This window comes from Paroedura picta, chromosome 8, assembly GCF_049243985.1.
Source record: "Paroedura picta isolate Pp20150507F chromosome 8, Ppicta_v3.0, whole genome shotgun sequence".
Taxonomy (NCBI): Eukaryota; Metazoa; Chordata; class Lepidosauria; order Squamata; family Gekkonidae; genus Paroedura; species Paroedura picta.
This window is the reverse complement of record NC_135376.1, coordinates 94,776,728-94,790,398: the sequence shown is the minus strand read 5'-3', so window position 1 is coordinate 94,790,398 and position 13,671 is coordinate 94,776,728. Positions and strand designations below refer to the sequence as shown.

Sequence of the window (13,671 nt, the reverse complement as noted above, 5' to 3'; positions counted from 1 at the left end):
CGGCCTTTCCAGAAGGGGGTCAACATGACCATATATGGCAGAGGTAGTCAAACTGCAGCCCTCCAGATGTCCATGGACTACAATTCCCATGAGCCCCTGCCAGCATTTGCTGGCAGGGGCTCATGGGAATTGTAGTCCATGGACATCTGGAGGGCCGCAGTTTGACTACCCCTGATATATGGTCATATGACCTGATACATTTACTGACATTAGCAGGGGAAGGAATTCTTGAGGGGCAAACGGAACAGGCTGCCTGGCCTCGGAAAATGCCTCGATCATCTTTCTTTCATTACAGTGGATAAAACAACAACGCGTGCGGGTAAAAATAAAATCCCAACTGTAAATAATAACCCCTCTTAGACTGTATGTTTTAGAAGACCCGGTTAAGGAATATCCATTAAACACTTGCTAATTTAGGAGCCCCTCAGAACAGTTCGCTTTTAAACCGATGGATCATAAGGTTGCCAACTCCAGGCTTGGAAGTTCCTGGAGATTTGGAGATGGAGCCTGAGAAGAAGGAGAAGGAGGAGGAGGAAGAAGAGAAGAAGAAGAGTTGGTTTTTATATGCCCCTTCTCTCTCCCCGAAGGAGTCTCAAAGTGGCTTACATTTGCCTTCCCTTTCCTCTCCCCACAACATCACACTGTGAGGGAGGTGAGGCTGAGAGAGCCCAGATATTACTGAAGGCGAGTTGGTTCTTATATGCTGCTTTTCTCTCCCCCGAGGAGTCTCAAAGCAGCCTACAATCGCCTTCCCTTCCTCTCCCCACAACAGACACCCTGTGAGGCAAGTGTGGCTGAGAGAGCCCAGATATTACTGCTCGGTCAAAACCGTTTTATCAGTGCTGTGGCGAGCCAAGGTCCTCCAAATGGCTGCATGTGGGGGAGTGGGGAATCAAGCCCGACTCGCCAGATCAGAAATTGGTGCTTCTAACCACTACACTGAGCTGGCTCTCTTGTGGATCCATCCTTTGAAGTCATCATATTTTCTAAGGCAGGGGTAGTCAACCTGTGGTCCTCCAGATGGCCATGGACTACAATTCCCATGAGCACCTGCCAGAAAACACTGGCAGGGGCTCATGGGATCTGTAGTCCATGGACATCTGGAGGACCACAGGTTGACTACCCCTGCTCTAAGGGACATAGTCTGGGGATAACTTGTAATTCCGAGAGATCTCTAGGCCCCGTCTGGGGATTGGCAACGCTGGATGGATGGAGGGACCTTGCTCAGGAGAGGGTCACTGGGAAGGAGAGCAAAGCTGCATGTGTTCGCGGCACCTCTACACTCCCGCTGATTTGGAAAAACAGGGAGAGTTGATGTGAGGAGATTTCATGAGGATGGGCCCTGGCGGTAATCCTTGAAATGTCAGCTCATCTCCGGTGTTCAGAGATCAGTCCCCCTGGAGAAAATGGCTGCTTTGGAGGGGGGACTGTATGGCACTGGATCCCCCCCCCCAGCTTGTCCTCCCCAGGCTCTACTCCAAAACTCCAGGAATTTACCAACATGGAGTTGGCGTCTCTAGCTCCCTTCCTCGGGTGTCCCAGAGGGAGGGGGCGGGCACCTGGTAACCTATGTGGGAGAGAGCCTTTCCATCAAGCCAGTCATGAGAGAGACCGAAAGGAAATCGACCCTGTTTTATTCTGGGCATAAGCCTCTGTGCGCATGTGCCCCCTTCTTCAGATGCCCTGAGCACAAGACAGCTTGTTTGTTCGGAGCTTTGACAGACGGATGGTTCTAGAACGAGCTGGAGCTGCTGCGTCTGTGGTGGGCGGGGCCTGCCGTGCCACCTGCCTCTGAGAAGACCTTCTGTGGAGACAGTTGGCTTCTGGAACACCGAGAGACCTGTCGTTAGGGCGACAACAGCCACACCGGCGACGGGGCTCTGGGGAGAAGCGACAGTCGGGTGGAGAGAGCAGGAGGCTGAGTCTGGCAATGCTCTCTGGGCACGCACAGCAGGGGACGGTTTGGAACCGAAGGCCCAGCCTTCAAGGGGCGCCCTTGTGAGCCAGGCAGTCTGCTTAAGTGGTATTTCTGCTACGGTGAGTGTAAACACAACCGTGCCTCTTATGGAAGAACGTTATACCGAGCTATTGGAAGTGACCCATTGAACCCGGCCTCTTCTAGCCACCAAACACTAACGTGTGTCAAGTTGACAACCCTAAAGGCGGGCCTTTCCAAAGCAAGTCTGCATGGCGGGTGATGACAAATGAGTTGCTACGGGTAGCTTAAATCACAGTGGCCACTAAACGCAACATGTCAACGGGATTACAGGTCCAGCCCCCTCCGTACGGTTTCTCAACAGCTCTTGTTTACTACTTTGAGTGCTCAAGCTTGCAGAGCCATTTACGGAGGATCGCTGCGGAAGGGAAGCGTCAGCCGCTTGAGGCCACGCAGCTTCTCTTCCTCCGTGCCCACTGGCCGTCTGCTGTACCGTATCGGGATGATTTCAGAGGGTGGACGTGAAGTGGAACAGCTAGATCCTCCTGTCTCACACAGTGCCCAATGAGTTCCTGGGGAGGGCCAACAACGGGGCAGAGAGGCTGAGGACTTCTCCTGGTAAGAGGGGCCCTGCTGGATCAGACCAGTGGTCCACCTAGTCCAGCATCCTGTCTCACAGTGGCCAGCCAGTTCCTCTGGAGGGCCAACCACGGGCAGACAGGCTGAGGTGGATCAGACCAGTGGTCCATCTAGTCCAGCATCGAGTGTCACAGAGCAGCCAACCAGTTCCTCTGGAGGGCAAACATCAGGACGGGGAGGCCAAAGCCTTCCTCTGATGTGGCTCTGACACTCATTCATAAGATTAATGCCTCTGACTGTGGAGGTTCCCTTTAGTCGCTGTGGCCAGCTGCTGGTAGACCTACCCTCCATCAGTTTGCCTGGTGTCCTTCTCAAGCTGCCCATGCTTGTGAACATCATTCAGCTTCTCGCAGTGCATTGTTTAATTATGCTCTCTACTCTGTGTGTTTCCCCCGAGGTTTCCAGCCCTGGGTTGGGGAATTCCTGGGGATTTGGAGGTGGAGCCTGAGGATGGACATCAGCAGAGCCCACCATAGAGCAGGGGTAGTCAAACTGCGGCCCTCCAGATGCCCATGGACTACAATTCCCATGAGCCCCTGCCAGCATTCGCTGGCAGGGGCTCATGGGAATTGTAGTCCATGGACATCTGGAGAGCCGCAGTTTGACTACCCCTGACATAGACTCTGCCCTTCAAAGGAGCCATTTCCTTCCAGGGGAACTGCTCTTCACCATCCGGAGATCAATTGTATTAGTGGAAGATCTCCGGGCGCCACCCTGAGGCTGGCATCCCTAGTTACCCCCATGAGTTGCTTGGGTGGCTCGAACTGGGACAGCCCTTGAGGAGGAAATCCAGTGCCCTCCCGTACCTACGGAGCAGCACTAGGAGATACAGCCCAAGCAAGCTCTGTCTCTTCCCTCCCCTCCTGCTAGACAAAACAAGAGCCAAATGTTAGCTTCCCTTTTAAGGCAAGCTCTTCCAAAGCCCTCCTCAGCATTGACGGCCACCTTTGGGAAGCTTGCCCGAGCGGCCGCCCCGGTGCCCCTCCGTATACCAGTAACTCGCCCGTTTCTTCTGTTTAAACAGTTCTTACCAGATCCAGGGTGGGAGAGACTCCCGCCCTGGCTGCTTCCACGCCAGAGAGTGGGATGCCCTTAAGAGTCAGCAGCAGCAGCCCCCCTCCCTCCGTTCCCGGCCACTGCATGGCATCTTTGCAACTGTTTTGGAGTGACTCATCTTGAACTGGGAGAGGAGATGAAATGTCTAGCATCTAATGGGTGTGTGACTGGGAAAGGAGAAATGGCCACTCTGTGCAAAACAAACAAACAAAAAAAACCCCAAAAGTTCTTCCTCTGTGATGCCCCCTGGAATTCCACCCATGGAGTCACAAGGTATCCTTTTGGGAACTCACATGACAGCTTGACAAATGGGCCGGGGGGGGGGGGGCACGGAAGAGAAGGCCAACGGGGCTCTCTCTCTGTCTCATTATGCACGCTCCCTCTGGTTTCTTCCTTTTAAGGTAGGTGGCGGGTGGTTTTCTAAAAATGCCACTAGCGTCCGGAGCCCACCAACCGCTGCTCATTGAGATGCATTATCCAAGCTGCAGAGCCCGGGAAAAGGGAAATTATCAGCTCCTCTCTCCTTCGCTTGAATAACTGCTTGGAAGCAGTTCGGGACAGATAAAAACATGTCTTGCTTCGCACAATGAGTAGCTTAAAGTGTGATAGTCACTGCCAATAGATGCAGTGAGCTCACTCAGTGAGACAGCATATATACATAATATATAATGTTATAATATATAATACAAGAAATATATATTTACATAGGCAAATTATTAACAATAGGTGTGTCTCTCTCAAGGGCTGTAGCCCTTCAGTGTACAGCCTCCATGCTTAAAGGCAGCATACCTCCAAATTCCAGATACCATTTAGGTTTTATTGTACATTATGTGCCACCTTGCTCCCCAGCGGGGACCTAAAGTGGCTTACACCGTTCTCCTCACCTCCATTTTATCCTCACAGCGACCCTGAGACGTAGGTCTCGCTGAGAGTGCGAGACCGGCCTAAGGTCCATGGCAATGGGGGGGGGGAGGGGGGATTCGAACCTGGGATTTGAACCTAGCTGGACACCCTAACCACTACGTCGCACTGGCTCTCTGTGCCAGCCCCTGTAGCTCCTGTGAGTTTCCCAGTTCAGCTGGGCTGTTGGGCTGGAGGGGTCTTGGTTTGGCTCCCGCAGAGCAGTGGCTAAGTCCAGCAAGCCATCGACCTGCCATGGACTCGTGGTGACCCCTTGGGGCCTTCAAGGCAAGAGAAAGTTGCCCATTGCCTCCTCCTGCTCAGCAACTCCACTCTTCCTTCCCAACCTGGCCAACCCCTGAAGTGTCTGCAAAGTGGCCTTCCACAGAATCAGCCCATCGGTCCCCCAAAGGTCTGAACTGGCCGCTGGGACCGGCAGCTGTTCTCTGGGGTCTCAGGCCGAGGTCTGGTCAGCTCTGGGCAGGCTTCCTAAATGAATTACGGCCACCCTTCAAGGGGCTTTCCAGGAAGAGGGGAGCAGAGGCTTGTTGGCCTTCCCCTATGGCTGACTCTCCTTGGCTTTCTAGCTCTGTCGGGATCAGACCAGTCTGGGCTACTGGGGCTGCCAGAGCCGTTGCTGGAACTCCTCCAATTCCTTCTTAGCCCTTGTGGTTTAGTTTTTGCAGATGCAAGAGTCAGAAACAGAGTCCTGAATACTGGCGTCCCAGGACAAGGGGATGAGCGGTTGGGTTCAAGGTCCCAGTGCCCTACAGACTAGAGCAGGGGTAGTCAAACTGCGGCCCTCCAGATGTCCCTGGACTACAATTCCCATGAGCCCCTGCCAGCGAATGCTGGCAGGGGCTCATGGGAATTGTAGTCCAGGGACATCTGGAGGGCCGCAGTTTGACTACCCCTGGACTAGAGCGCTGACTCCTGATATCATGGGAACAAACTATTCCTGCCGTCGCATGAGTCAGTGTGAACTATCAAAAGAGTCCCTCTGTTTCCTGCGTTTGCACCATGCGGGATCTGGTTCTCCCCCCCACCCCTATTAGGAACTCAGCAACGATAACCATTTCCACCTTCCGTATCAAAGCTTGCCAGATTTTTCCTCGTCCAGGAAGGGAAAAAAAAATCCCTTGTAAAATCGCCAGTGAGAAACTTGATTGGCATCGAAAGCAGCTCCACAGCTCTGCTGCATTCGGAGACCTGCGCGTCTCCCTTTCGCGCATCGCTCTGGCTCACTGTGTTTCTTTCCCCGAGCAACTTGGGAAAGCTTATCTGGAGTGATCCAATTTTCTTGCTGCAATAATCCTAACTACCGCTGGGCTTCAAAGCCACTGAGGCGGGCAGTTTGCAGAGTGGCATAAGCGGAAAAGACACCTCGCTCTCTTTAAGTTGTCGCAAGCCTGTGTGGGGAAGAGTGAATGGGAGAGGCCTCAGCTAAGAGGTCCCAGGCCGGCTCTCTTCTTCCCTCTTCCCAGTACAATCTAGTGCAACATAGCGCATAATGTGCCATAAATATCTCGTTCCGTTGGCTGGAGAAGGCAGAGGGAAGTCTCCGTTTCAATGACCTCCCTGCGTGTGCTGTAATAATACTGGAAGTTACCTGGGAGAGGGGAAAGAGAGCCCGTGTGGTGCCCCTACCTTGAGCATCCCTGGCCCAGATGTATTTTCCTCTCTTTTCTGGCCTTGGTCTGTCAGGAGGGGGTTCCTTCAAAATTGCCGCGGCTTTCCCTGAGTCAAGACAGAGCCTCCAGGGCTGATTTTGTCTGTCTCCTGGCAAGCGCTGGAATGCCGCCGAGGAAATGTGAAGGGCTCATATCTTATTTCGAGAGGGCAACGAATCTGAGATAGCCCCCCCCCCCCCGCAGCTCATGCACCCTCCTGACGCCGGCCCTATTCTATTTATCCCTCAGCAACCAAGTGCTAAATCCAATAACTGTACATATGTCTGCCCATTTTTTTTGCTGCACATTGATATTCACAAATACTATTAATCTGCATCTCTCGTCTTAAAAAAACCCGATATTGTCTTTTAAAAAACCCTATATTCACTCAAGAATTTGATATAATCAAAGAAGATGAGTCCGTTTTTACACCTTGCTTGTCACAACCCAAAGGAGTCTCAAAGCAACTTACAACCCCCTTTCCTTCCTCTCCCCACACCTGTGAGGTAGGTGAGTTGGAGAGAGCTCAGAGAGAACTGCTTTGCGAAAACAGCTCTAGGAGAACTCTGCCCGCCCCACAGTCACCCAGCTGGCTTCCGACCGCCTTCCCTTCCTCTGCCCACCACAGACACCCTGCGAGGCAGGTGGGGCTGAGAGAGATCCGACAGAGCTGCTCTGCAAGAACAGTTCTAACAGGACTGTTACTGGCCCAAGGTCCACCAGCTGGCTGCACATGGAGGAGGAAGCCACGGCACCAAGAATCCCTCTCCCAGCTCGGGACGCAAGCCGCCGTTTCCACCCGCGCCCCAGCCCCCCTGGCTGCGCGAGCCGGGTCTCCGCGAGCCGGGTCTAAACGCTGCCTCCGCCCGAACTGCAGCTCTCCCTGAGCCGAGAAGCGCGCCGGGCAGCCAGCCTGCGAGTGGAGCGGCCGCGTCTCCCCCCGTGGGCAGCCCGAGGAGCCGGCCCCGCTTCCCTCCTTACCCGCATGGTTTTCTGGAGGATGCCCATGAGCCGGGCGCGGCGCAGAGCCCCCTTCCTAGCCGCCCATCGCAGCCTCCGAGGAGCGGCGCCTTTTCCCGCCAGCGCGCCTCTAAACAAACAACTCCCGTCCGGCAGGGAGGGCGGGAGGGAGGGAGCCAGAGGGCGGGGACTGCCTGTGACGTCAGGCCCCGGCGCGGCCGCCGGTTGGCTGCCGGGGAGCTTGGCTGCTTTCAAAAGGAGCCTGGGGAAGTTTGCTCGGGCCGCCTCTGGGGCGCGGGGAGGGCAGGGAGGGCTTGTTTCATTTATGGCTGATTTCATTTAGACCAGGGGTGGTCGAGCTGCGGCCCTCCAGATGTTCATGGACTACAATTCCCATGAGCCCCTGCCAGCGTCAGCTGGCAGGGGCTCATGGGAATTGTAGTCCATGAACATCTGGAGGGCCGCAGCTTGACTACCCCTGACGACACTTGTGTGTTAAACTTGTGGAGAGCAAACGCAGGACCGGTTTCCTGCCTCTCAGGAGCTCACAATTGAAGTAAGCGAAGGGATGGGTCCTCTGGGAACGCTAAGCAAACTACCATCACCTTGACTGCCATGGGTTTTCCCCGGGCTGTGAGGCCAATGGCCTGGGAATCTGCGTCTCTGATGTTTCGCCGGTAACTCTGGTGGGCATCTTCACAGGTAGGACACGGCAAGCTGGAAATCTCAGCAAGGTAGAGCCACTTTGGCCAGGAAGGATTCTCTGAAGATGACAGCCATGGTTACTGGCGACCTGTTAGGGTGCTTTAGGATGCTTAAGGATGAACCTGCATTGAGCTGGCCTCGATGGCCCCATTCCAGCTCTAGGATTCTGTGATTCTATAGAATCTTGGACTGCAGCCGGACAGCCCAAAAAACCCACAAGACCAGCTGACTCCATCTGTGAAAACCAGCAACAATTTAATAACTGCCACATTGCCTCTACAGCAGCCTTTCTCAACCTTTGTACTGTTGAGACATTCATTGGGCTTTGAGAAACCCCAGAAGTGGCGCCATCGTGCAGAATATGGTTGGGAAGCAGATCTGTGTAGATGCCCATGTGGGGCTCCTTCCCTTCCTACCCCCTCCACGCCCATCAGTGGCCATTTGGGGAGGGGTGCTGGTGGATCAACATGACCATCTATGGCCATATCACCCAATACATGTTTAACACATTTAAAGACTATATTAAAATGAATTCTCCCCCATTTGTGAAACTCTGCCAGAGCTCTCAAGAAACCACAGGGTTTATGAGAAAGGCTGCTCTGTAGCCTTTCATGGCAGAAGGAAAGGATCTCCTTATTCTCATAATAAGATGCGTATCATGCCCAGCTGAAAGCAGGCATTCCTTCTTTGTTTTACTTGCTCGTCTTGCCCCTTCTCTCTGCACTGAAGACAGATCACGGCTAGGGTAGCCGTGTTTGTCCGCCTGTAGCGGTAGAGAAGAGCAAGAGCCCTGGAGCACCTGTAAGACAAACGAAATCTGTGGCAGGGCAGGAGCTTTCCTGAGTCACTGCTCACGGAAGAATTGCTCTGCTCATTATTTAAGGAATGTCTTCCATATATTCCCGCCAGGGAATGAAGATCACAGGGAGCGGCTCTTCTGACGGTCCTATGGATCACGGAAGCTCGTCTGTGGGTGCATGAGAGAGGGCCTTTTTGGTGGCAGCCCCATGGTTATGTAACAGCTTCTGTAGATAAATGGAATGCCAACCCACAACTCTCCTGCTTGTTACCATGTTGATATAGCCAGAAGATCATTCATGTGGCTGCCTCTCATAGTATAGATGGGATGCGCCTCTAGAAGTTGATTATTGCTAAATTCCACTGAAATCAAGGGGGCCTAATGGTGACTAACATATGTTCAGTGCCAGTCCTCTGCAAGTTCATTTGGGAATAGTTTTAGGGAGTTTGCTTACACCAGTTCGAAGAATTATAAGTGGTCCATCCTGAAAACTCATTTCTTCTGTATCTTAAAAGCCTTCGTAATAAACTTTCTCTGAGTATTACGCCTGAGATTGTTTCTCTCCAGAGCCATTTCTAGAAATGTTTATGTATTTTTAATGTACCCAGTTTTTCAAGGCACATTATGATTTTTAAGCACTTAAATAAAAAGAACACAAGAATACTTCCCGCAAAAGAAAGAGATGATTAACGCTGCAAAAACATAATTGCAAAAGTAAACCAAATCTGAGCCCCATTCAGCAGCATAAACCGATGTTCGGTGCTCTATTTTTCCCTGGGAAAAATTTCCATTTCTAAACCTTAATCATTCCTTAACATTAATTAGGAAGAATGGATGCCATTAGAAATATAACACTGGCAAGCTGATCAGTTTCGAAGTTATAATAATTTTTGTTCGGGTGACGATCTCTTGGAATTGTGCCGTGAGGCTATCCTAAATTTGTCTGCTCTAAGTCTGATTTTATTCAATGAGGCTGACTCCCAAGAAAGACTCCTCAAGTTTCAGGCCATATTTTGCTGATTGGTGAACCAGAGACAGGTAGATAAAACAAATAATACTCCAAATAAAAATCAAATTATAAGTTTGTCTGACTGCTGATTACAGTTTCCATCATATAAAAAGAAACATGTTGTTAAAAACCCTGAGCTTTGGATTCACTTTGACCTAATTTTTCCTGCCATTGTCACAGCTGACTGATGGGCAGCTGATAGGATTCTTGCGATGCGGGGTGGTTTTCTTTTGCCTGCCTCTGCCTAGCAACCCTGGGCTTCTCTGGTGCTTTCCCATCTGGGGCCCAACCAGGGCCGACCCTGCTCAGCTTCTGAGATCTGATGAGATCAGGCTGCCGGGGCTGGGCCAACTTGATCTGGAGCTGTCCAGTTGCCCAAGTCATGATGTGTCCTAATGACCTCCATGGAAAGGACTGAATAGGGCTCCCAATTCTAGAAAAGGGGACTGTAGCGGGAGATGTTTAAGGAGGGCAGGGAGCTTATCACAGATGTGTGGTCAGCATCTGCCCTCTCAAGCTGTCATTTTCTCTCCAGCCACCCCCTGGATGTTGGCAACAGTAGTGCCTTGTCTGCCTCTCCCCCCTCCTTTTAATGTTTTTTTAAAAACTGAAGCTGCAAAACCAGAGCGATGGTTGGGCATCCAACAATATGTGACTAATGGAGTCGCCGGGCTGGTTTTTTTGTTTGGCTTGTTCTCAAGCCAACTGGCAGGGAAATAAGAGCGAAGGCCATTCCTTCCCGCAATGCTCTTTGTTTTGTACAGCGTCATTCTTGCAACTCTCCTGCCTTTTCTCCAAGGAGATCTAAGTCGCAAAACACTGGGGCTCTGCACCTTTCTGGCTTCACAGTAACCCTGAGAAGGAAAGCTTGGTTGTATGGCCACCCTTAAATGTCAATTTTGTGGCTGAAGTAGGGTTTGAACTCGGTGCTCTCTGCTCCAAAGCCAGTATTCTGCTTATAACGCTGAGCTCTGCAGGTGAATAATAGCAGGAGTGATTGGATTCGATGTGCTATACAGAGGTTTAGTAGGCATGGAGAATTGCATGTGTAATCAGAGAGGAAGCCGACATCTTGATTCAGTCCAGGAAGATGCATTGTCTGGAGCCTCATTATCAGTTGCAATTCAGCAACCTCTCTTTTAAATCTCCCTTTGAAATTGCTTTATGAGAGACTGCTGAATAGTGATAGATAATGAAGCTCAGGAACCTGCGATTGCTATTTACTTGTTAATGACATCCGGCACCTGCAGTCACTCCCCTTTCCAATTGCCAGGACATGCATCCTAGTTTTATCTGAAGAAGTGAGCACTAATTCACAAAAGCTCTTACCCTGCTACCGATTGGGCTAGCCTGTAAGGTGCTACTGGACTCTGGTCTGCATCAAACAGCAGACACTTTGACAAACACACACGCTAAACTGGGAAGAGAGGTTACCCATTTTCTCCTGCTTAGCAGTTTTCGTTCCTGTTTCCGCATGCTTGTTTCGGAATAATTAGAAAAGGGTGAACCTGGATAGTTTTCAGAATGGAACAATCTTGAAAGACGGGCGATGGCTGGGCTCCTATTGATTGACTGGAAGGTGCTCCTATAAATGGCATACCTGAATTCCGCAGGAGTGAAACACGTAATTACAAAAGCAGCAATCTACATTCTTTCAACCTAAGCTGCTGCTTTAATTACAAGGGGGAGTTGCTCTGACATGTGGCATTTACATCCGTTTATTAAGTTCTTCTAGTAATTGGAGGGCATGTCAGCATGGTAGGCTTGTCTGGCAAAGCGTGAGTTCATGAAAATATCACATGGGCGTGCTTTTAAGTGCTGCTTTGGAAAGAAGAATGGGTTTGAAAACACCCATGACCACATGAATCAGACACTTTGGCCCTCAGAGGTATTCTTGTCTACACAGACACGGCTCTCCAGGGAGCGTGGCCTTTTGCATCAGCCACTGCATGATCCCTTTTAACTGGAGGTGCCGGGGATTGAACCTGGGGCCTTCTGCATGCCAAGTGGGTCCTCTGCCAGTGAGCCAACGCCCCTCCGGGTTGGGTAGGAGTGAGGCCAGGAAAAAGGGATAGGGATCCCAGTTCCCAGGTGAGACCTGGGTATCCCTTGGAATCGAAGCTCATCTCCAGACTAAAGAGATCAGATCCCCTGGAGAAAATGGCTGCTTGGGAGGGTGGACTCCATAGTATTCTACAACAGAGGTAGTCAACCTGTGGTCCTCCAGACGTCCATGAACATCTGGAGAACCACAGGTTGAATACCCCTGTTCTACAGCACTGAAGTCCCTCCTTGCCCCCAAATCCTGCCCACTTCTGATCCAGAATCAGAGTGGACCAGTGGTCTGATCTAAAGCAGATTCATGGGAGGGGCTGGGGCTCAGTGGAAGAGCCACTGCCTTGCATGCAGAAGGGCCCAGGTTCAATCCCTGGCATTTCCAGTTAAAAGGGGCCAGACAGTAGGTGATGTGAAAGACCTCTCTGCCTGAGACCCTGGAGTGCGTCTGCCTGTCTGAATTGTTGTTGTTATTGTCCACCATTCAGTCATGTCCAACTCTTGGCGATCCTATGGCGCAGCTGTTGCCACGATCCCCGATCCTGCACCACCACCCTCAGCTGTGCAAGGATCTGGCTGCTGACAGCTGGACATTGAAACAATCGGACAAGAAGATAATTGATCCGTTTGAACTCTGGTGTTGGAGAAGGCTTCTGTGGGTTCCATGGACAGCAAAAGTCACAAACAAGGAACCACTACAGCGCATAAAGCCTGATCCAACCCTGGAAGGCAGAATCATGAAATTCCGGCTCACTTACTTTGGCCATATTGTGCGATCCAACTCAGTGGAGAAAGGGATTCTGCTAGGACTGGTCAGAGGGGAAAGGGAACCAGGGTACTGTCTGGGTAGGCAGTCCTGAACTTGAAGGACTGATTCAGCATAAGGCAGCTTCCCTGTAGAGAACAGAAGGCAGAACAGCTGAGGGCACCAGTCCCTGCTACCGCCACAGATCTCTGGGTTCTCTCGTCTGTACATCTTGAACACTCCAGCGCCTTGCTAAACTTTGGAACGTCGCGATCAGGAAACAAAACAGCGGAGGAGGTGACATGAGGCCTTGCCTGTTCTGCTTATGCAACAGACCGCTGAGCGTGTCCAGAAAGGGAGGCATGCTTGGAATGTTCAGCCTCAGCACGCTTTGCGGGCAGGTGAGGCAAAGGTATCCTAAGGCTTAGCCGCTTGCGGAGGGAGTGGTAGAGAGAGCTGTGGGGCAGAAACCTGTGGCTCCTTTCATCACCGTAGGAACTGCACAGCGAACCACACGGGCTGCAGTTGTCCGGCTGCCAACTGGGGCACATGTGACCTGGCTCTTGTCGTTGTCCTACAGGGACCCTGCTGCAGACACCTCGCTCCCGAGGGATGGGGTCTAGTGATCCCCTGGAATTGCAGCTCCTCTCCAGATGACAAGGACCGGTTCCCCTAGAGAAAATGGCTGCTTTGGAGGGTGGACTCCGTGGCATTTAGACGCTACCGAAGGCCCGCCTTTCCTAAACCCCACCCTCCGCAGGCTCCAGCCCCCAAACCTCCAAGAATTTACCACCCTAGAGTTGCCAAACATATTACCCCTAGCAAAGTGGCATTCAAACTTTTTGCTGTTCGATGCCTTCTCATGCTAATTTCTATCCCTCCAACTTACAGACGTGTCGTAGGGCAGTGGTCCCCAACCTGCGGTCCGCGGCCCGGTGCCAGGCCGCAAAGGCCAGGGCGCCGGGCCGCGGTTCCCTCTCCCCGCCCCCCCCCGCAGTAAAAACCTTCCCCGGGCTGCAAGCTTGCGGACCGGGAAACTTCTTACTGCGGGAAGGGGGGAGAGGGAATCAGGGCCGCGCTGCGCATCGCGCATGCGCGGCTGGCTGTGCATGTGCACATGTGCCATGCGTGGCCGGAAGCACACATGCGCGGCACTTTTGCACATGTGCGCATGCACGAAAGTGCCATGCATGGCGC

General features: G+C 52.1%; 1 protein-coding gene across 3 annotated transcripts in view; it reads right to left on the bottom strand.

Moving 5' to 3' along the window:
- RASGEF1A (RasGEF domain family member 1A) overlaps positions 1-13,671 on the bottom strand; it is a 308,494-nt gene that overhangs the window by 49,540 nt on the left and 245,283 nt on the right. Inside the window, exon 1 of one of the 3 annotated variants that reach the window (XM_077350861.1) lies at positions 7,183-7,323. The exons of 1 other annotated variant lie outside the window; for it this stretch is intronic. In XM_077350861.1, coding sequence (XP_077206976.1) covers positions 7,183-7,209 — 27 coding nt within the window. In that variant the 5' untranslated portion in view covers positions 7,210-7,323. Of the gene's footprint in view, positions 1-6,178; positions 6,304-7,182; positions 7,324-13,671 lie in introns of those variants that run through there. One more of the 3 variants, XM_077350862.1, reaches the window with a different exon arrangement.